The following is a 24801-nucleotide window of genomic DNA, read 5'->3' on the forward strand; positions in this document are numbered from 1 at the left end:
GCAGTCAATCCACGCTCGTCACGTGGATTTCCACACAGGATCCAGCTAAATGAAGAAAGATGAAAGTTGTGCTTAGAGAACAGCCGGAATGCCTGGTTGCAGGTCTTCGTTTGTTCACACATTTTCACAAACAGACTTCGCGTAAAGGAGCTGTGCGGCTTTCGGCTCAGCAGGCCCACGTTCAGTCCAGAAGCGAGCGCGCGCGTCCTGCAGACGACTTTAGAGGATGCGCGTGCGGAAGTGTCGGGCCCACAGCTTCATCACGCAGACAGCAACACAGTCTCATTTACAACGCGACGTGTTGCATTGAAGGCGATGAGGACGCAAGTGGCCTTCTTCCCACGGCCGCGGCTTTCCATCTCTCCGCCGATGTCCACACACGCAGTGCGCGCGCACGTAGCCTGCCTGCAGAAGGTCCCTTCTGTCCGCAGAACAAAGTCAGTGTTTGCAGTGAATGGCGTGAATAGACGCGCATTTACAGACCGGCGGGCAGTCTTCTTCGGTACACCGGGGTGCGCTCATTTGTCGCGTGTGTCAATGAGGCGCGCGCTCCGGGGCCCACCACTGTGCTTTTATTTGTCAACCAGTCCTCCCAGTCAAACCCGCACTGGCTGGCACAAGTGGCGCATCGACCGCTCTGCTGGTGCACTTATTTACTGCGGCAGCGCTGCCCACTTACTGTTGGATAAATGACACAGCCGCACTCGCGCGCGCACGGTTTCCCCTCATTGTTAGAGCGGGAATAGAAAAGCGACTGAAACCTGCCAGAGTTCCATTTGTGAAAAAGCTCACCAAGTACAAGCCAAGCGTGTGTGACCGTCTCCCTGCAGCTCCGTCCAAAAAGGAAGACTAAAAGTGACTTTCAGCTGGGGCCATAAATGGAGCGTGACGGAAAAAAGATATTATTATGATTATCATCGCTGTCGCGTGCTGCCTGTGATACGCTGCCTGCCTGTCTGTTTTAATTGAAATTTAAGTGAAATTCATTCAATTGAAACTGACTGTTAAGAAAAGGAAATTGTGACTGTAACAACAACAACAACAACAACAACAACAACAACAATAGGTTGTTTGTTTCTCTGTGTTAGCCTTGCAATAGACTGGCCACCTGTACAGGGGTTACCCCCCACCCTCCCCACGACCCTGATAAGGTTAGTGGAAAAAAACTGATTGATGGATAATAATAATAATAATAATAATAATAATAATAATAATAATAATAATAATAATAATAATAATAATAATAATAATTTAGATATCTTTTTGTCATTCGTGGCGTTACCACAGCGCGCGCCTGTTGCACAGTAACCAGTCACGGAGCTCATGAATGTTGGATTGTACAGACTGTTGCTCATCATCTTCTAATACTTGTTTTTATTTATTTTATTTTTTATTTTTGCTAATTGTGATTCTTTAATTAGACAACGAACAAACAAATTAAGGAATGGAGACACCTCTCTCTGTAACTGCTTAATTGTGACGGGTTTAAGATGTCAATTTGCGCATTTTATGAAACATGTTGTAGCAAATGGAGTGTTCATGGAACATGTGCCAAAAAAAAGATTTCGTTGCACTGTATAAACGTTCTTTGTCGTGCACAGGTGACAGCGTGGGGCTGTTGAGCACGGTCCAGCTGGTGGAGCTCAGTTAAGACGTCAGAGCAAGCTCGGACAGCGGGGACAAGGGGCGTGGTTTGGGGGACTATCTCGAGGTGCGCCTCACGGACCGAGCTGTGATTGGTTGGCCCGCCTTGCAAACGGCACGCGACTATGGATGTCGCTATAAAGAACCCTCGCGTGCCTGTTCTTCAGCTAAAAGTTCAGCTAGTCCAGAGCGCGAGCACAGTGTCAAAGGAAAGACGGGTGTGATTGTTTCCGCAGTAACAGCAGGAAGAAAACAAACATGGATGGGGTGCTGGACCCTTTCTCTGGACTCGACTCTTTCTCCTCCCCTCCTTATTTCGACGATGACGAGTTTTTCACCGACCAGTCCTCTCGAGATGGACACTTGGAGACGGATGACTTTCTGGATGACGAAGTGGACTTCCTCTCGGGTAATTTTCAAGACTATTACAGCAAAGACGGCAGCGGCAGAGCACCGCCTCACGATGGAGACTACGACATCGGCAACCTGTCCTTCTCCTCTTCGTCCTCCGTCTTCTCCTACGGCTGCGCAGACAGCACGCCGGAGCTGTCTCCTCGGATGGGCCATCACGGCGGGCCGTTGCTGAAGCGCAGGAGGCGGATGAGGTCTGAGATGGAGATGCAGCAGCTGAGGCAGGCGGCCAACGTCAGGGAGCGGCGGAGGATGCAGTCCATCAATGACGCGTTCGAGGGCCTACGCTCCCACATCCCCACTCTGCCCTACGAGAAGAGACTCTCTAAAGTGGACACTCTGCGGCTGGCCATCGGCTACATCAACTTCCTGGCTGAGCTCGTGCAGTCTGACCTTCCTATTAGAAACTCCAGCAGCGACATGCACGCGCAGCCCAAGAAAGTAATCATCTGCCACAGAGGAACAAGTGAGTGCGCCTTTGTTTTTACAGTGGTCGTAATGGAACCAAGCCTGCCTTTATGCGTAATAAGAGACTCGTGGGAGCATCTAATTTGAATCAGACAATCGTCAGAGTCAGATTTATGGTGTCATGGTGCGAAAAAAGCAAAATAAAACAAAGCCAAAAAAGTGGTGCGGAAATTAAAATAAACAATTGTGAAAATTTTATTAATTTTTGCTTTTCCCCCTCCAGGGTCCCCCTCGCCAAGCGACCCCGACTACGGCCTGCCTCCGCTGGCCGGTCACTCGCTGTCTTGGTCGGATGAAAAGCAGCTCCGGGAGCAGAACATCATCCGTACAGCAAAAGTCTGGACACCGGAGGACCCCCGAAAACTGCACAGTAAACCGGGCCTCACAGACATCGAAAACGAGCCTCCCTTCAACCTGGTGGCCTGAACAGCAGCACAAGCCTTGCGCCATGGAAATGTGACGACTGTAAAGTGTATCACGCTATTGTCTGTTAATGTGAAAAGGAGCAGCATGTGAGCTGATTTTACAGTTTTACATACTGGCCTCAGTGCTGTACATAGTTTTATCATGTTGATAATTTTATTTTTGTAATTCAAGCAGCTGGCAATCATGTATTTATTTTGTTTCACAGGTGATAATATATGTTTTAATTTAAATGTACTGTAAGACAAAATGTATTTTTATATCGGTCCACAATGATTTCTATTTATATGCTCTCTTCAAATAAAAGAACCAACTGATAAGAAGACTATTATTATTATTATTATTATTATTATTATTATTATTATTATTGTTATTATTATTATTATTATTATTGTTATTATTATTGTTATTATTATTATTATTATTGTTATTATTATTATTATTATTATTATTATTATTATTATTATTATTATTATTATTATTATTATTATTATTATTATTATTATTATTATTGCTGTGTGCGTTAAACATTTCTGTGTTCACAGAAGATGAAACTATTGAATGTAAATGTTTAGCGCCAGTCTTACTGAAAACGGCTTGCTGCGCATAAGTGTGAGCTCTGTGAGCTGTGCCTTTGGATTATCACACTAACGATGTGTTTTGTAGAGAGCAGCACAAATGTGTCCGTTCTTGAACCAGTTAACAATCCAACCAGTCGCAGTTTTATTGCTTGTTTGCCCAAACTTTTTATCGTCAGATTTTAAAAATCACCGTGAATTCGGAACTCTCAGATAACAATAACACATCTTTAAAATACACACATGCGTGTTAGTCGATGAATGGGTGAGGGGAGCATCCTCCTTGCCGTGGAATTGCGCAGTGGCCGCTGGAAGCTGACGCGCTTTGACCTGAAAGTGTGATTGAGTGAATGAAAGAAGAAAGCGCTCTAATGCTGTGACATAAATATGCAAATGAATGCTAATGAGGCGCACTGTACACCCACAGACAGCTGAAGGTGTTTAAAGCGCACGCGGGCGTGCAACAGTATGGTGGGAAAGCAGTCAATACTCTCTGTGCTGCCAGGTGCTGTCGGGACAGATTTTCCCGTGGTAGCGGCATCCCAGGAACATGTGTCCCCACGGCCTTCTCTGCGGCCGCCCCCTCTGCCGACACGCTGGCGTATATATGAAGCATGAGTGGCTAAAAGCTGCCGCACACAGGCTGAGGAGGACCCGCTGCACCTGCAGCAGAGCAGGTATGCTTGTTTCTTCTTCAGCTGCACAACTCGTCTTTCCTTCGTTTTTCCTCTTTTAATGACAGTTACGTTGTTTCTCTCAGCCTCTGTTTAGCCGATTTTCCACTTCCTCTGTGCCTCCGACAGCAGCATGTAATCCTGCTGCAGCCATTAGAAAGTCAAATGTTAGAGAGTTAATGCAACTTCACCTCCTTGGAAAGAGCTGCAGGTCCGTTCAGACGTTGTAGTGTCGCACTCGCGCTTTTTAGTGTCGCAACGCAAAGCGCGTCTCAGCGTCGTTTGGTGCGGTCGCGGCCAGGCTTAAATCCTCCCAGCTATCTTGTCATTCCGACTACAGGCTTGGCGCGGAAAGTTTGATTTCCTTTAGTTCTGCGCAGGCCTGAACTTTCTGAGCCACAGATAGCGATTTGGTTGAGAAACGATCTGCAGACTGAGCGCAGGCACGCGGCGCGCTCTTACATCCTGCTGCAGTACAAACGAGTGCGAGTCGTCCGAGGTAGAAGCGAGCTGTCTGACAAACTGATTTCTAAGAATAGCACAGAATTCAGAAAATAACCAGATGCTTTCCAGAGTTCCAACATTTAAATCAGTCACAAAAATCTGATTTTCTGGGACGAAAGCCATAAAGCTGCAAAGACGGTTCACTAAAACTTTTGAACGTGTTCATCACTGCTGAGATAGGTCGCCATAAACAACAGATCCATATTTCTATTGTACGCTAACTCATACTTTTAGTTATGATTTGATAGCTCGTTTTCTTTGCATCTGTAAGTGGATTGTTGAAGGTTTGCAGGGTAATTCTAATGAACACAGTCTCTGCTGTAATAGATGGCACAATGCTACAGAGCACTGTTTTCGCCAGGACATTTATGAGTGAGCCGTTATCCTCCTGGCTTTGCGTCTGCTAAGATCATGCAATGGCTTCATGCATCGGACACTTGCACTGTTACGCACGGGTGACTTTGAATATTTATTTCATGGCACCGAAGGTTGAAAGTGAATTAACAATTAATAAAGAAGTCTGCTGCCAGTTTATGGCGCCGTTTTAAAAAGACACCAGTGCGGAGCTTTAGTTTACCAGCACCGACCGACACAGAGTAATGGGTCCAATACGCTGTATTTTTTTCACATCCGGTTTGAACCCGCATGTGAGCGCCAAAGAAGAACCACAGATCGGCTTGATCTGCAGATTATCTCGCTCGGGGAATGAAGCCCCAGGACTCATTCTAATACACCGGATTATGAGCTTTTGTGCTTTCAGCATGGCATCAGAGTGCCGGCTGTGGAGCTTTTCCACTGGTATAGATTCGCCAAGGTGGCCGATCAGCGCGCAAGGTAAGTCAAAGGTGCTCAGTGGATTTGTGCTGGCTCGGCTCTGAATGCGGAGATGAGGGGAGGTAGCTGAGATCGTTCTCCGGTGCTTCTTCTTTTCAGACGTGACCTTTCGGTCTAAATGGCATCTTTTATGAGGCTTTCTTTGTCACGCTGGCAGAGACTTGTCTGCGCCGTTTTCTCCGAGGATGCACCTGGTAGCTGAAACTTTGTCTCTTTTGATTTCCTCCTTGCTAGTCCCTGAACAGCAGCTGCTTTAAAACAAGCAAAAAGAGAGGCCCTTGCACTGTTCGAGACGGCGTTGGCACCGTTTTCCACGTCTTTAATGTTCCATCGCCCTTTGTCCACGATACAATATGGCCACTGTAAAGCATGACGTTTTGCAATAATAAAGCACAAGTTCAATGACGTGACACTGGGCTAAAAGCGCAGCGCGGGCCGGACGAGCCAAACACATCCCTGCGTTTGTTTTGTGCACCCGCAGTCAATTAACAGCGAGGCCTGGTCGCCGCGCCTTGATAAGCCAATTAAATTTATGTCTTCTATTTTTTCTATGGAGAGAAAAGAGCTGCGTTCTCTACTCGTCCGACGATTTTCTTACCATCACCTGGTGCTTTCCCCACAAGAGAGTAAACCAAGTGGGCCTGAATCATGCGGCTGTCATAGTCCCGCACCATTGTTTCTCGCTTCGATCACTCATTACCGGGATGTAACAAATCCTCGATTAGCTATGTTTTGTGTCATATTTTCATCCCCCGAGATTAAGCAGATGCTGCGATTGTAAAATCCAAACTGTAGGGCTACTCAAGACTGAAAGAGAGACGGACACTTGGTTGCAAGAGAGGGGAAGAAAAAAGCTTTGGGCACATCTTCAGAGGAATAAAACATCTAGGAGCCATAAACAGACTTCAACCTGCTCTATTTCAGCCTTTGTGTTGTTTGTGAATAATTAATGTTAATAGGGACAGGTTTGTATACTTTGAATGCAGGACCACAGGTGCGGAATGACAGGATGAATAACCGGCCCTGATTTTTGCCAGAGCTCGAGGGCTCTTGTCCAGGGTCTCCAAGCTGATGGAAAATATTGTCATGTCTTTGATTCGCAGCATTACTTTCACCGAGAACAAAGCCTGGTGATGAAAAGCTTATGTTGGAGTGAAACGGGCGATGACGGTGGCCGCTTCAGAGTCCTGAAAGAAAGAGAAAGGGGCCGAGTCAATGGCAATGCGCGCTTCTGGTTTTGTGCGCAAGTGCTCCATCTAACTCAAATAAAGGAGCCTTTCCAACTTTTAAAGGACCACTTTTTGCCTTTAATAAAGGCTAGACGGCTGTAGCCATTAAGCATATGGTGCTAAGGCGCTGGTCTTTTGTCCCCGTAAAGCCCTTGAGATACTAACTTGTGTTCCTTCCTGGATATTTAACTTCTCAAAAGCTCTAACTTTATGCGCTGGCAACAAGTGGCTCCGGGGCGCACGAACAGCTTTCCCAATTGAGAAAGCAGGGTGGCAAATACAGAAGACCGAGTGGATAAATTATTACCTCTGGACTGTATTTCTTTGTGGCGGCGCCTGGTGTACATTTAAGAAAACTTATTTTCCATTTTTGACCGCAGAGTGGAGAATTTAAAGGGGTCGAAGTGTTATTTTGGCGCATGAATATTACTAACAGTACACGCAGAGACTGGAGCTGAAACGAGCGGAGTAATTTCAACTGTCTTACAGCGCTAGAGTCAAATAAGACGAGTCACACAGAAATGGCACTTTAGCAGCCGCCTGTGATAAACTGTATTTGTCAGAGTAGTGCATTAGATGGCGCTGTACAATGAGCCGCCAATTCCAGTTAGAAGCTGTAACTAAATAAACTCGAATCCAAAAACCTCCTTGCGAACGTCCCGTTTAACTCACACTTTAGGTATTAACCCTGCAGTTGGTTTCGTCGGGTTCGTGCGTAAAAGGGTACCTTTGCTGTTTGGTTTTACTGCGCAATGGTGCGTTTACTGCTCAGCCGAAAAGGACAATGCTCATGTAAGTCCATGAAAATATTTACGAGAAGTATCTGAATAATAAACTGTAGCGATCCGCCTGGTGGAGGCAGCTGATATTGACCTCGGTGTGATTTCAGGTGTCTTTCGTAAGACGATGCATCACACAACGTACTTGGAATGCAGTCACCAACCGAAGAGACACAATGTACACATTTTAGGAAGAGTTTTTAAAGTGACCTTTTGCTTGATTTTTTATGTTCTACAAACTCACGTGTCTAATCTGAAGCAAAGCGCGTGTTCATTTTTTTTTTGCATTTTGATGGGAGCTGTGGGTATCTCCATATGATACACGCATTTGTTGAAAACGAGACATTTATTCATTAATTTACTTATCACTATTTCACCTCCTGCTCGGGGGAAATATCACTCAAAATGTCAGCTGTCACTAAAACTCGATCTTGTTTGGTTTTATGGGCATTTGTCGTCCAGTCAATAAATAAATAAATAAATAAATAAGTGTGTGTGTGTGTGTGTGTGTGTGTGTGTGTGTGTGCGCGCGCGCGCGTGATGGAGCCAGCTGGCCGTCTCTGGCCTCTGAAAACCCCCCTGGTGGACGGAACACGGCGGCCTGACCTCCGCGCCGGAGGACGGGAGATGCGCCTTTGACTGAATTAGCCATAAAGACGTCTTGCTATGATCTTTGTTGCTCCTGAAAGCAAAGTGGATATGAGCGGCATTGTGCACAGCTTTTGCGTGCCCCATCATGAAATATTACAGTCTATTCACAAGGAAGCTCCTTTGAAAAGATATGGAAATGAAGCAGACTGGACTGACTTGGAAGAAAATGTCATGGCGACGATGAATCGAAACTTATAAACGGACAAGAAGGCACCAACTTCTTGCGTTTTCGGAGAAATCTAAAAGTCTTCGAATTCAGTTGGGATGCTGGAGGCTGTGTGATGTCCAGAGGAAAAGCTGTAATTGCTCAGCCTACATGAGCTGACAAATGATCGTAAATTATCATTTTTTTTTCTTAAAAAATCCCCGAATAACTCAACAAAAAGTGATAAATTACAAATATGCTAATTTCAGTCATGGCCGTTTATACGTGTGCGTCTCCATCCATCTCCTACATTCTGAGCTGCTGATCCCCGTCGCGCGCTAGAGGACACTCAACCCGTTTAGTCCGAGATTCTTTGTTCACTTTCAGCCTCCAGGGAAGGTTTTTTTCTTTTAGTTTTTATACCCCGGACCCTCCACCCCATCCCTTACTCTGTCAGTTGCCAGGATTCAGAGGTGCAAAAGCATGCATCATTTTTCACCAGCTCTCCGTTTTGATATCGACAAAAGCTGCTGCTATGGAACAGCCTCTCCGCTTGTTCGCTGGCTTGAACTTCACTGATGTCCGACTGCTCTCTTTTCCTCGCCTGAACGCGACGCAGCGGGGATGGATTTGCAAGACAAATGCAGCTGTGTGTGAGAGAGAAAGTCAAGTGGCACAAAAAGGCCGTTTCAGTCAGCCGATGGGATGGAGAAAGTCAGCATTATGCGAACGTCAAATCAATCAAAAACAAAAGCCTGCATGCAGAAAATAATGAGTTTATGGTGCTGAAATGGCAGCTTATTTTTGGTCGGATTGGAAAGACTGGAGGTAAAGTATTGGTAGTGGTGATAAAAAAAAAATCAGTTTCATCCACAGCTTGTCAAGTGGCATTGCTCTGGCGTCGACGGACACATTCAGATATTCTTTCCGCATTTCTTTCTGTATGAAAAGGGGAAGCAGTGGGGGTGAAAGTGTAGTACCGGTGATTTTTGAATACTTGGATAAGCTGAAGAGGTGAAATAAAAGCACCAACACTGTAAATACCCATAACTGAGAGTGTGAGGTAACTAAGTTTTTTAGTCTCTAAATGATCTGCAGAGTTATCAGCGAAAAAGAGAAAATTATATCAAAACAGCTAGGTTACAGTTTGGTTGTTTTTTGTAAAAAACAACAACAACAACAACAACAACAACAACCCCAAAATCCCCCAGTCTTGTGCTGTGCTGCGCTGTGCCGTTCACGGAGTACAGAAACCAGACTCATATCTCAAAGTGTACATTGATGTAATCAGAGGCTGCACAAAACCTATGGAAATATATATATGTATTCACCGCGCGTAATCCTGTGTTTTATTGTCTCGTAATCAATTCCAAGAATCACTGACTCAAACTGCAAAGAGTAATGTGAAAGAAGTTTCTCCGGTTATAAAGGAAAATGAACTTCTGCGCTGTGCAAGTTAAAAAGTAGAAATATTAAAGTAAAAGTGCACCAAGAATATGTTTCCCGAACCCTATGTGAGGCAATAAAAAACTTTGTCATCATCAATGGGTTTAAATGTAGTCATCAGACATTTTCTTTTTCGTTTGCCTGCAGCTGAACCCAGCTATGATGTAAGTCAGATCTTCGGTGGCTGGTGGCCAGTGCCGACTGGGACAGCTTCCAGCCTCAGAGGACTGCGATTAACCCAGGAGCGGTCAAACTCGGCAGGACGCCCTCCACAACCAGCCACAGCTATTTATCCACTTTCCAATGAAACCAATTACTTTTACAGAAAGCCCCAGCGCCAACATTATATGTGTTGTTCTTGCAGACCAAAAGAGTATGGCTTTGAAAAGAGAGCCAGCCATGAAGTAGGAAACCCTCCTGAGCTGCTCCAGCAGGCTGTAAAATATACCTAAAGTCAGTATCCATGGAGACTACTTGGTGTGTGAGAGCCGCCTGGACGATACACGTGGATATTATTACTACTGCTATTTACTGTTCTTTGTCTTTTACTTGTTATTGTACAGAGTTAGTTTTTACACTGTTCCCCTGGGATTAATACACGATTCAGATTCTGATATCAGAACAGTAAAAGTGTTGGAGTTGCCACGAATTTCCTTCACGGAGCTACCAGAAGAAATGTTCTTAATGTAAATCTGCTTACACCTTGTTTTTATTTATTTATTTATTTTACAATGTGCTTGTTGCAGGACATCACAGCTTTTAACAAATTCAGGCATTTTAGCTTCTTTTTAAAAAAAAATCAATTGAAGTATTTAAACAGTTGTAAAAGTCACAGCACGTTAACTTCACAGAACCTTCTCAGTCATTTTCATCTTCATTTCACTATGAAGGTGATCTTGCAGAAACAGGGAAATGCAAGCGCAAGCGCTTTTCCACACAAACTGTGTAAGAAAAATCTAGAAAACACATCCAGTTATTGTTTGACACATTAAGGACGCACTACTTCTTCCATTAACACTGAGCTGTGTAAGTGTAAATGTTCTTTTTTTTTACTGCTACTCGAGTAAGTTTCAGTCTGATTTTCACAGATGCAAGACCTCGAGCCAATTAACTTTAATTTATCATTATTATAATTTAATATTAATAAAAATATAATTTTATCATTTTCTAATGGTTATTTGTTGTGTTAAAATTTCAAGTGATTATATGACTCATAAACGCACAGAAAATGCTGCAACCAACACTGCAAAGTGCTGACAAACACAGGAAACCAAATAACTTAAATAACACAAACCAACCACAGTGGTTGCCCCGGGTAACATGTTCAAATTGCTTTTGGCAACTGACTTGCTCTGAAAAACACCCAAAGACGTTGAGTGCACTGAAGTCTTACAAATGTTAACTTCTCAGACTGTGTGACTAAAGATCATTTCTACTTTGTTTGGTGCTGATTAGCATTTTCCTTTACTGCTGAACTAAACTCTATGACACTCCATTTAAGGCCTTTCTTGACATTAGAATCCACAGGTAGCAGTAAAATGAGGGGGCATATTTTTTAAATTATGTTGACAAGGTGGTTTTTTTCTGCATCTGTCCAATCAATGTCATGTTAAAGTGTTGTTATTAGGTTACTAGTCGTAAGTAAGGAAAGGATGAGGACAGCAGACTCGGCTAATAAAGCAGTCATATCACTGATCTCTGGCCGGGCTAATTGACAGACACATGAAGAGAAAACTACTAATTGATTATAGGCTTGTCCTATTCTAGCGCAGGAGGTGACTGATGGAAAATGTGAACTGGCCTGAAAGGCGTTTTGTGCCTAGGTCTAGGTTTGGATTTCTGTTTTGATGAAATATTTTCCGCACAGTGAGTTCCTGCTTGAAATTTCTACGTACTTTAAGGCACAATAACAAAAGTGGTGTTTTTTATAGTTATTTGTGTGTCTTGACAGTTGCGCTGTCACTTAGCAGAGGGTCTCCAGGCCCATTGAGCTTATATCCAATTATAGAAGTATTTACTTTTAACCAAGTGAAGCCTGAACCATGAAATGTTTCTTTGAAACTGGGATGTTTACTGAACCTTCTGACCGATAAAAAATAAATAAATAAATGAAATATCAGTTTGCATGTATGAGCATTGATTTGCATAAATTCTGCTACATCTGACTGTATACGTCAGGCTTTTCAGGAACAATTATACTAAGTAGGGGTCCCACAAACCCATGTATTAAACACAATACTCTCGGCTTTACTGGATCAGCTTTTCTATTCTAATCTGGTTTGAATGTACAGATGAGTGTAACTGCACAGTGTGCCCATCACTGCCTGTTGTTGTCTGCCTCTGAGCTGAACCAGTTTAGTTGCACTTGATAGACTTTAAACAACAATAAAGCTCAAATACTGTGAGGACAATCCCTAAGAAAATGTTAAGGATTGTGACATTTAACTTGTGCTTTTGTTTTCTTATAGCCTAAATTATTGTTAACAAGCTGATCTTTGCTAGATAGCTCAGGCAGTGTCCAGCCCAGTGTCACAGACATCGAACTGATGGCCAAGAAACATTACAGACATTAACACAATTTTCCATTTAGCAATATTTTGCTCACTGTGACGCAATGTTTTGGAAGGATGTTCAAACAATAGTCATTCAATCACACAAACGACTATGATTTACATTTCAGGAACGTCTCGCACATTTAAAACACTTTAATTCTTTTTTTCTATTAAATTATTGCAATTCATAAAGATTTCAGGTACATATTTGCTTTGTTTACACTGGTTATCTCTCTTGAAGAATTTAGCATGCTATGACCCACAGGCCACCACACCGAGCATATATGCAATGGTCTTAGTTAGCATGAAACAATGCACCATGTAGAGTTGTATTTGCAGTTCTGGGGACCTTCACTACTTATTTAGAAATGAGAAACGTGTGTTTTACTAGGCTTGTTTCCAAATCGTTCAATCAGTCAGCTAGTGCAGGGCTGTGAGCGAACATGGAATTTTCCTTTTGATGTCACTCCTCATCTTAAACCTCATGCTGGAAACTTTTCAAACTAGGGAGAACTCTTTCTCATTATCCTCACTGCACTTTGTTCATGATATGATACGTAACAGAAAAAAACAAATATTCACTTTAGGGGTTTCCAAAAATCAGAGTTCATCCTTTCCAAAATTCTTTGGATGCCAAAAAAAATGATGGCCTGCTAATGGACAACATTCTGAAGCAAAAGGCAACTCATCATCACCACGTCACCATCATCTTCTCTCAGCTTTACCAAGCAAAGCAAATTGATTTCACCATCATCTAGAGTAACAAGCACTGTGCTGTTCAGCAGTCCCAAGGCTCCCACTGTGTCCTTAAACTATTCATTGAGCTTTCATTGACTTCCGGGTTGATTAACATTGTTTTTCCACTCCAGTTGAGCTGAAAACATCTATTGCAATGAATGAGTAAAAGTGCCTTCTGCTGTACTCGTAGCAAACAGCAAACAGCCAGTTCTTTGATGTCTGACTGAAAGAACTGGTCTAACTTCCCAACTTGTGCAACATAAAATATCTCTTCTTCACATAATTTGCATTCTTGTGTTTCTCCATTTTACTTCTTAAATGTCACATCATCTATTTTGCTGTTTGTATTGCAAAGTTAATCTCTATAGATCCACTTTTAACTCCACCACATTTGTGATTTTTGAAACGTAGGTCAAATAGTTTTTTGCTGTTCTAAGAAAACAATGTTAATATATAGAAAATGTCCTTGTTTTTGCAGCACAGGGTAGCTTCTAGTGAACGCCCTGTAGATTTATTGTGCAGTGTTATTCTTAATACAAAACTTTTTAGTGAATGCCCCATCAGTGCTCATCTTACAACTCCAAGACCATGCTGTTCCACTTAACCACAATTCGTTTTACTTAAAAAAAAAAAAAACCCATTGGTTCAACCCCATCACAAGTGATTTTTTTGTTACCTATCAAAGCGAATGTTGGGTTCAACCCATGGGAGGGGCAACATGACATTTCCACGGAGGCGTCTAAACAGGTCAGCCTAGGAAACCATATAGTCCAAAGCAGTGGGAGGAGGACACTTTGAACCAACACCGTGTAACTGAATCTAAACCATTGGTTAAACCCTTTCAGCAGTGCAGGAACAGGGAGAGATTTAACAATGCAATACCATTCATGGGCTAACACAGCCCCAGCAGAATGACCAGGGAGGGGTTTTAATCAGGCAGAAAGGCTCTTAGTGAGCCGGCCAGTTCGTCAGTCAGTCAGTCAGTGAGTCAGACTACACAGGCTCTTGCTCCCAGATCTACACACCTACATCTATCCCTCTGTGTTTGTTTTGGATTGTGTGATGCTTGAATCTGTCATTCTTTCAGAGAGCTTGAAGAATAAAAAAAATGTATAGGCGCTTCAGAGATGTGATAAAGTGAAAGGAGATGGAGAAAGGGGAACTGAGAGCCAGTCTGCCCTCAGCTTGACCTGCAGCTTTCAGGGGGCTTGAACACATCAGAAATCCTATTGTGGGTGGTGATTAATTGAGAGTGATAACTTACCATGAACAGAGATTGTTATGGGCTTTAATGCGGTAGGCCTGGCTTTTTAAACGCTGCTTTCACATAGCTTTGTAGTCCAGCATATGGGCCCAGACGTATTCACTGACAAAAGACGAATGGAAATTTATCACGCTTGTACGTCCTGCTAACAACGTGTTCTCTCTTTTTATTTAAATCCTGATTCTCTTTAAGACTTACTTGCTTTTAAACTGAAACTCCTGATGGGAAAACACATTCATATGGCAGTGATAACATATATTGGTTACAACTATGGTTAAATCTAGGATACTTTGTTCAAGATGTATTAATATGTTACAAAGTTTTCCTTTAACTGATCTGCTAATAAAATGTCATACATGAAAAAAACATCTCAGGTTCGAAGTGCTCTCAAGCTGCCTCTGTGGTCGAATCACTAGTTAAACAAAGAAATTGCAGATTTTTGGTGTTTCCACTTATAGTTTGAGTTACTTGAGCTTGAACTAGACAAAAAACATTTTTCAATTCAATTTCATTTATATAGCACCAAACCACAACAGCAGTCATCACAAGGTGCTTCATATTGTAAGGTGGAGAGAAAACCCTAACAATCAAATGAGCCCTTTTGAGCAAGCATTTGGCAACACTGGGAATGAAAAACTACTTTTTAACAGGAAGAAACTGCAGAACCAGGCTCAAAGAGATAAGCTAAAGGCTTTTCAGGGAGTTTTTGGGACAAGCTGATAGCAATGAATTGCAATAGTCGAGCCTAGTAATACATTTATTAGTAATAAATCCATGTTAGTTTTTCAGCACTACTCTGAGACAGGATGTGTCTAATTTTTTTGAAAATGCACAAATGGAATATATGAGAACTTCTTATTCTTTGCTCAATCGAGCATGAACATTGTCACAAATTATTTTTTGTGACTAAGAATTAGATTTTTATAGTCTTTTATAGTATTGTGAAATTCAACTAGAAACCATTGAGAAGTTGTCACAAGTTATCTTTAGCAATGTTAAGTTTTTATTAGTGTGTGCTCAAATATCCGACTTTAGGTGACAGTTTTCAAATTCTTTTCATACATTTCCTCCCCAGTACTAACTTTTTTATTAATGTATATGTCCCAAGTTACAGATCCTGAATAATTGTGATGTTAACAAAGGCTCAAGCTTTTAATTTTAGTAGTTTAGTTTCTGAGACATTCATATTCAAACATTGCTACAGATTTTAATGTGTGGGTCCTGAAGGTGAGTGGACAGATCAGTTTTCAGAAAATGATATATTTGAAAAGTCTTTGATATATCAAACTAAAGTTTCACAGCAATCATAACAAGGTGGTCGAGAGGAAGAAGGCCTGTGCAGATTTGAAAATGAATGACCTTTACCTCTTTTGAGTGTTACTATGTTAACCTTACCATTTTCAGCACTTGGTCCCGTTTTTATTCATTTTACATCTTAATTGTTTGCCACATATAAATCAAAACTTTTAAACATAATTTAGTGAGTGGTTTGAACAACCTGTTCTCAAACAACTTGTTCAAAGAAGCATTTCTTAAGCAGTCTGAGTCTTTCATTTAACAATTTGGCATAAAAGGCACTTTTTCTGCTGTGCCCCTCTGTCCAAACTGATGACTACATGCAAAAATAGAAATCAATTTTGGCTTAAACAAGATTGTCATAAGTTTAAAAAAAGAGCCTCAAAATAAAGTTGTAATCACACAGCAGTGAAGTGCTGTGTCTTAGCTGTTTCACTGGAGTACCACCACTGTAGATATGATTACATTTAATTTAATTTGATTTATATAGCGCCTATTCACAACACCTGTTGCCTCAAGGTGCTTTATTATTGTAAGTTAAAGACGTTACAATAATAGAGAGGAACCCTAACATTAAAAAAAGCACCTATGGCGACAGTGGGAAGGAAAAACTCCCTTTTAACAGGAAGAAACCTCCTGCAGAACCAGGCTCAGGGAGGGGCGGGGCCATCTGCTGTGATTGGTTGGGAATGAGGGGAAAAGAAGAGAGAAGAGAGACAGGACAGAAAACACAATGGAAAAAAGACGGAGTTTAATAACTGATTGACTGATTAATTAAATACAGTATGCGGTGTATAAATGCTCTTGGAATGAAAAGTGGAAGCCCCCCCCCCCGAGCAGTTTAGGGTCACTCATGCTCCTGGGTCAGCTGGTAGATTTTTAGGGAGTGTTTGGAGCAATCTGATAATAATGCAATAAATGTTTGAAATCATCACTCTGAGACAGCAACGTTGCTCAAAGTCTTGCTGGAGGCCAAGGTGATGCCAACTAAAGCAAACATGAGTTTAGATTACAACAACATCAGCTTTACCTGAATTTAGAAGTAGGAAACATCCAGGCCTATATGTCTTTTACACATGCCTGTACTTGTACTACAGTGATATCAGCCGTGGCTCAGACCAAAGTCCTGTCAGGGATTAAACAGACTGAATGATAGAAGAACAGGAAGACAAGCAGCAGCAGAGTAAAGTGGACCTTTTTCTGGAAACATACATACAATGTTTGAATGTTTGTTCTTGGCTTTTCAGCTTTTCAGCAGTGTCAGGACCTTGGAGTCTTGTCTGCTGGCTCTTATCTATTCCAGCTCAATTACTGATGTGTCAGCAGTGATCTATGACCTGAGAAGGGAGGGGGAAGGAAAGATTGAGACCTGGCTGGAGCTGGCCTAGGACCACATGGTTGGGTCATTGTGGGTGAGCGTGTGACTCCCTGCGTATATGGACTGGGGTAATGAGAGGTGACCTAAAACTGGTGGTGGAGGTGGTGTGTATGTGGAGGGGGTGGGTAAAGTTGTGGGCAGCAAGCCCAATGGGTCACATCTTTTAGGTCATTAAAAGCTGGAGGCCAGTTGCTTTCTCAATGGTGATTGCCCTCTAGCATGCTCCTCTTGACTTCGACTTGACTGCAGCCCTGGGTAAAAAGTAGAGCAAACAAGCAGAGTCACACAGCTTTGTTCACAGGCAGAACAAATACAGTGATAGATGGCTTGCTATATGCTGAGCAGTTTGTTTTTTCAATGTCTGTGCTTGTGCCTAGAATCAAGGGTTAGTGCAAAACATTTTCACACTTACACTAAAAACACAGAAAGAGGTAGCAAGTGAAGGTAGAGGCAAGGATGGAAACTAAAGCAGGAAGATTGTTGCACAGAGTTCAGGGAGTCAAGTCATCTTTATTTATACAGCACATTTAAAAGACATCAAGTGTCGGCCAAAGTGCTGAACAGAGGGATAATATAATAAAAAGAATTAAAATAGATAAGATGAAAACATTATAGAAAACATTGTAAGACATCCATATGTTTGTAAAAAAATCTGTGTACATGCAAACATGCACATACATATACAAAAGTGTACACATTCACACACAAGCACACATACGTGAACATAAAATACGTGTATAAGTATACACATGCAAACATCATCCAATGAGACCAGAATAGCTAAAACAGAATAAAAGAGGTGTCAGAGAGCTCCGAAAGCCTTGGAAAATTTGAAAGGCCTTCAGATTCGATTTGAAGACTTCCAAGGTTGAGGAGGATTTTATAAAAAGGGGAAGACTGTTCCAGAGTCTCGGGGCGGCAATGGAGAAAGCCCTGTCACCTTTAGATTTGAACTGGGAGCGTGGAACTAAAAGCATCTGACTGGAGGAGCGCAGAGTTCGAGTGGGTAAGTGCAGGCTAAGGAGATCTGAAATGTAATCTAGAGAGCTTTAAAAACAAATAATAAAACCTCAAAATCAATTCTATATTTAACTGGTAGCCAATGTGTATCGGAGTAATACTCTCTCTCTTTCTGGTACCCGTCAACAGTCTTGCAGCTGCATTTTGAACAAGTTGCAGGCGGGACAGGCTTGAGTGACAGATGCCTAAATAGAGAGAGTTCCAACGTCAAGGACAAAAGGTTTCAAACTTGTTCAGGTTATAAACCTCGTGTTTATTCTCCCTAGCAGTAGCAAATGCTTAAAAAAACACTTTTATGAAAACACTGAATAAAGAATTATTTTCTTGAAAAAGGCTAAATTGTACATCAGTATTGAATATTACATAAAATAAACTATATATAATGACAGTGATGCAGAAATGTCTGCATGTGTCACAGAGCCACGGCTCAGTGTCTAAATGAGTCTCACAGGCCTGAATGTGTGTTTGAAGCCATTTATAATTGTTAACGTGTTTGATCTGCTGCTCACCACAAATAAGCACAAGCAGAAACTTTGGACTTTTAACGGTATTTTCATAAGTTTTACAGCTTTTCCTAATGATAAAAACCTCCTTATGGCCGTTCATAAAACACTAGGTAACTAAGCCATAAACAATGAAATGGCAGAAAAGTTTCTGTTTTTCAGTTTCTGCTACAGAAATCATGTATAAAAACAGTTAAAATGTAACTTCTTTACACTGACAGAAAGAGGAGTTTCAGTGGCCCGGCCTACTCAAGATCACAGTGGGCTGTATGTGGCCCATAATGTAAAATAAGTTTGACACCCCTACTCTAGACAGAGGAAGGATGACAAGGGTGGTGGCGGAACGAGGAAGTAGAGAATATTCCAGTGATGACAAGAAAAAGTGGGATCGCTGAATAAAGGAGACAGGAGTACTGAAAGGCTAGGTGTGAAAATGAGTGACCAAACAAAAAGGCTTATAATGAGTTGTAGGTAAGGCTGGACACTGAGCAAGGAGAGACTGGTTTTTATTGACTTGTATATGAGTAGGCAGAGAAAATGAGCTGGAAAAGATGCACCGCAGAGCTGCTGAGAAGATGAGAGGTGCACTTTGAGGACAGGATGAATGTAGAACATTAGAGTGCTGCCAGGCAGGAGGAGAAGAGGAAGACCTTAGTGAAGATTAATGGATAAAGTGAAGGAGGACATGCTGAGGGTTGGTGTGAGGTTCAGGCATAAGATGTGCTGTGGCAACCCCTAATGGGAGCAGCCGAGGGGAAAAAAAAGCCTGTTGACCCACTTCCAGCACGCTTTTTCAGACATTGATATCTGAGAAATACTTCAACATGAATATCCCCAAAACAGTTCAATTTGATTCAGTTTTATTTAAATAGCACCAAATGACAACAACAGTTGCCTCGAGGTACTTTTTATTGTAAGTTAAGACCCTACAATCACTGGATCAGGATCCGTAATGTGGGACAGATAAATCAAAAACATTTTTCACAAATTGGTTCAATAAATACATTTAAAAAATCAACTTGTCTTGTGTGTCTGAGTACACACTTTTTGGGCTGGCGTTTTCTCTGACAGCTTCAATCAAAATTAGAAACGATGCTCAGAGACTGAGAGAACTAATAGTGCTGCCTGTTGAGCAGTTAGTTTCCAAAACACGTTATTCATGGTTGCATACAATTTTAGACTGACGTGGGTCAAAGCCTGGCATAGCCTGTAATGACGGACACATTTTATGAGTGAGCTTGGCTTTAAGTGACTTACAGGCTTCTTTGAAAAATACCTTCTTATATCCAGGTTCTTCCTTTTTGCTGCCATCCTCCTCTCTTCCCTGCAGGTCCTCACAGCGCAGGCTTGTTGCTGCTAAAACTAAACAGGGCTCCCTGAAAGGCTCAGCCAATCACATTGGCCATATTTGTCACATGAGGTAGGACTCCAGTAGAGAACGTAATTGAACTTGGGTTGGTTTTTCTTTGCTCAAAGAGATCAAATTATTGGTGGGGACAATTCAATAATCGCTGGATATTGGTGGGGACATGTCCCTTCTGTCCATGCCAAATCTACGCCCTTGGGATAAACCTATATATGGTGTGTCGTAATGAATTGCTCCACAACACTGCACAGGAAAAATGATTCCCCAGGCTTCCTCTGGGGCTGTCTCTTCACACAGGATCTTCTTGTAGACATTTTTAAGAGTCTTGATAACAGATAATAATCTAATCTGCTCCAATTAATCAGCTGGCTTCTGTGCATCGGATAGCTAGGTTTAAGGTGTTAACTTCCATATTGACCGGTGGGGGGTGGGCTTAAACATTTATCTGCCTGAGTCATGTAAGCTAACTCATTAAGCCCACAAACCAATTATCACTAAGTCAATATCAGGCGTGCAGATTATTGCAGTTAACTAAGTTAACAAGTCAGTGTGAGTATCAGGAGGATATAGTGATGAACTTTGCTTGTTTCTCAGTTCACAAGCCCAAGAAAAGCAGAAACAAACAGAAACAAACAGAAAATAAACACTGCTCAAAAATTATAGCAAAATGTTTAAAATTCTGGGATAGTGATCTGGTCATGAGGACTGCAGTTTGACACCCTTGGGCTAGGGTCACTGTCACTAATCGTAGCATAAGGTGATTCTTGGACCATACAGAGGTTGCACAGGTAGGTCAACCCCCCAGGGATGCCACAGCAATACCTGCCATTGCCACAAGGTTTGATGTGTCTCAAGAACATGGAAGAGATTCCAGGAGAAAACCAGTAATACTAGGAGAGCCGGACAAGGCCGTAGAAAGTCCTCATTTTGCAAAGTAGAAACAGGATCAGCACTGCCAGAGCAACAGAATGACCTCCAGGAGGCCTTATTACAACAGTCTAATCAAACCTCCAACTCAGAAAATAACAGCAACTATATCAAATTTGGCACAGCAAACATAGCAGCAAGGACTCATCCAATGTGCTATGCTTAGTGTTAAAAACTGTCTGTGGCCAGAGCAGTCTGAAATCTGAGCTCATAGTAACTGTATGAACATTCCTTTAGAAATAAAATACAACAACTTTGGAATATTTCACACCAGTATACAGGAAATAAGGAACTGTTTAATGTTGTGGTTGGAGAACCTTGCACTGGGACCAGAGTAGAAAGTGTCCACAAAAAGAGAACATGATTCCAGTGTTTCTCTTTCTGAATGACTGCAGAGAAATCCAGGCAGAAGAAATAATCTCAATGCATACATGTTTTGTGTGGCTGCATGCAGTCAGTGTGAATGCATTTTTCTGTGTGGCCAAGAAGACAAATGAAAGCTTAAGTGAATCAGTGTGGTGCCGGTAGTATGAATATTCATTGGCTGAGTGAAAAGCTGGATGAGATGAGTAGGGCTTAATGGAACCTGCACCTGGCAAATCTGTTTATATCAAAATGTCCTGCAGTGAAAAGAAAGTGGAAGAAACCGGTTTGCATAGAAGTGTGGACATGCGTGTGGTACAGTACAGCCACTGCTGGAGAATTGAATGTCTATCAGAATCAGAATCAGAATCAGAATCAGAATCGCATTTCTTGGCCATGTATGTGCGCAAACACATACAAGGAATTTGGTTCCGGTAGGTGGTGACTCTCAAGCACAGCAATGTAAATCACAACAATATGTAAACAAACACAATGCACACACACACACACACACACACACACACACACACACACACACACACACACACACACACACACACACACACACACACACACACACACACGTCTATCTCTCTCTCTCTCTCTCTCTCTCTCTCCCTACATATATATATATCTGGACTGGGCTAAAAACACCACAGCACTTTACAGGAAGGGCCAGAGTCGTCTCTATTTTTTGAGGCGACTGAGGTCCTTCAACATCTGCCAGAAAATGCTGAGGATTTTCTATGAGTCTGTGGTGGCCAGTGCGATCCTCTATGCTGTTGCATGCTGGGGGAGCAGGCTGAGGGTCGCAGATACCAACAGACTTAATAAACTGATCCGTAAGGCCAGCAATGTTGTGGGGATGGAGCTGGACTCCCTCAAGGTGGTGTCAGAGAGGCGGATGCTGTCCAAGATAAAGACAATGTTGGATAACACCTCCCACCTACTCCATGACATGCTGGTCAGTCACAGGAGCTCGTTCAGTGAGAGACTGAGATTACCCATGATGCACCACTGAACGACACAGGAAATCATTCCTGCCTGTGGCCATCTCCCTGTACAACGCATCCACTTAACACACTGTTTGCTGCTACAACTACACATGTTTCTTTTCCAAATATTTATTTATAAGTGACTTATGTATGTATGTATGTATATATATGTATATATTGTACTATTCTTAGTTAGCGTATTGTCTGTCTTGTCTTAATGTTGGTTTAAAATGGAGCACTGTAACAAAAAATAATTTCCCCCAGGGATCAATAAAGTATTCTGATTCTGATTCTGATATGTGTGTGTGTGTGTGTGTGTGTGTGTAATGTATATATATATATATATATACACGTACACATGCACACGTATAAACCAACTGAAATAATCTAAATCTTATACACATAAAATACATGATGACATAAGTGAATGAATACTACAGAATGTACATAAGGTGCAGTTGCAGTCTGGCAGTGGGAGCAGTGTGATAGTTCAACCGTTTAGGAGGGAGCTGGCGAGGGGAAAGAAACTGTTCCTATGTCGGGTGGTCCTGGTCTGCAGCCTTCTATACTGTCTGCCAGAGGGCAGCAGGTCAAAAAGTCTGTGTCCAGGGTGTGAGGGGTCTGTGATGGTTTTCCCTGCCCTGAACCTCCCTGGTTTTTGGGAGGTACAGGTCCTGGATGGAGGGCAGGGGAGCGCTGATGATCCTTTCTGCTGCCCGTACAGTCCGCTGCAGTCTGCTCCTGTCCTGTTTAGTGGCTGCACCACACCAGACTGTGATGGAGGAGCACAGGACAGACTCAATGACTGCAGGTTAGAACTGGATCAGCAGCTCCTGTGGAAGACTGTACTTCCCCAGTTGTCTCAGGAAGTACATCCTCTGCTGGGTCTTTTTGAGGATGGAGGAGATGTTGGTCTCCCACTTCAGGTCCTGGGAGATGGTGGTACCCAGGAACTTGAAGATCTCCACAGTTAATACCAGGCTGTCTGATATGGTGAGGGGGAGCAGTGTTGAGGGATGTCTCCTGAAGTCCACTGTCATCTCTACAGTCTTAAGCATGTTCAGCTCCAGACTGTGCTGACTGCACCAGAGTACCAGCCGCTCAACTTCCTGCCGGTATGCAGACTCTTCATCATCCTGAATGAGGCCAATGACAGTGGTGTCATCTGCAAACTTTAGGAGTTTAACAGGCGAGTTCTTGGAGGTGCAGTCGTTAGTGTAGAGGGAGAACAGTAGTGGTGAGAGGACACATCCTTGAGGGGCACCAATACTGAGGGACCAGGTTTCAGAGGTGATCTCCCCCAGCCTCACTTGCTGCTTCCTGTCTGTCAGGAAGCTGGTGATCCACTGGCAGGTAGCTGGTGACACACTGAGCTGGGAGAGTTTGGAGGAGAGAAGTTCAGGCACGATGGTGTTAAAAGCTGAAGTCCACAAACAGGACCCTGGTATAAGTTCCCGGGTGGTCGAGGTGTTGCAGGATGTAATGCAGCCCCATGTTCACTGCATCATCCACCGACCCGTTTGCCCGTTTATTAATTATTGGTCATGATTAAGCTTACCCAACACTATCCTTCAGTGTGGCATGTGACAGCTTCATTCCACATAGTCCATTCTCTATCCAATATGAGGCGGCTACATTAGGATACGACCACCGGGGGTCTGGGTGTCCACGCTGTCAATCTCAATACTGTCTAGTCCAATCACCCCCCCCCCCCCCTCTTGTTTAAATCTGTGCTCTTCATCATTCTCCCTTTCAGACTCCCACAGACAGACACCTCAGTCCAAGCTCAATCTAAGTCTCGGTCTTCATCTTCACCCACACCACTGTCTACACTTCTGGAGGGGCCAAACCTAAATCCTATCAATAATGCCATTGTGTTCTGCCACAATGGGTCATCGAGGTCTAATTGCCAAATAAATAAATTTCTCTATCTCGAATAAATCATGTTAAAATTCTTCCAAATGATCTTATTGAGCTGATGGCAGCAGTTTCTAACGAGATGGAAGCATTTGATGCACGCACCGCTAAAAGCAGACATAAAAAAACAAAAGCTCCCGTTTACTTTTTAAGGCAATTACAAACTAAAGGATGAGATTTTTAATGAAGTATTTGTTTTGGTGAATACCAACACTACTATTTTGGCTTACTTTGCTGCAGCTACTGCACTGATTACAATGACCGATTTGTTTGTTTGTTTGAAGAGAATCTGAAGCAACATGGAAATATACAGTGAGCGTCACTGTAGAGAATAAATGTGGTGATGTTGATCCTAAGGTCCAATCCCATGTCACTTTCAGCATAGCTTGTAGCACACTGCAGAAATAAACTTTTTCAGACAACCCACTGGAGTGGAAACATCTAACAAGTCCATTTGTAGAAATGTGCCTATGTGCAGCGGATTGACAAATAGGCAGGACACAGCTTTGTCCGTGTCTGTCAACACTGATATTGGCCTGCACCTCATAAGAGAATTTTCAAAACCTTTGTGGGGAAAAACCCTCCAAATGGCATGCCTTCCATTGAAGTGTAAATTTATTTATCATAACCTTTAAGTATTTAGTCATTCAAAAGTCAAACAGTGCAAACATGATTTTGAATAAAGCCTAATGATCC

The 24801-nt window shown here is 42.5% G+C and overlaps 1 protein-coding gene across 1 annotated transcript; it reads left to right on the plus strand.

Annotated features, from left to right (window-relative positions):
• The first annotated feature begins 1829 nt into the window (after positions 1-1829).
• ptf1a (pancreas associated transcription factor 1a) lies at positions 1830-3126 on the plus strand. Its single transcript, XM_026150512.1, has 2 exons — positions 1830-2521; positions 2747-3126. The coding sequence occupies exons 1-2, from the start codon at positions 1903-1905 to the stop codon at positions 2947-2949; spliced, it is 822 nt and encodes a 273-aa protein (XP_026006297.1). The 5' UTR covers positions 1830-1902; the 3' UTR covers positions 2950-3126.
• The last annotated feature ends 21675 nt before the right edge of the window (positions 3127-24801 follow it).

Source organism: Astatotilapia calliptera, chromosome 18 (genome assembly GCF_900246225.1).
Source record: "Astatotilapia calliptera chromosome 18, fAstCal1.2, whole genome shotgun sequence".
Taxonomy (NCBI): Eukaryota; Metazoa; Chordata; class Actinopteri; order Cichliformes; family Cichlidae; genus Astatotilapia; species Astatotilapia calliptera.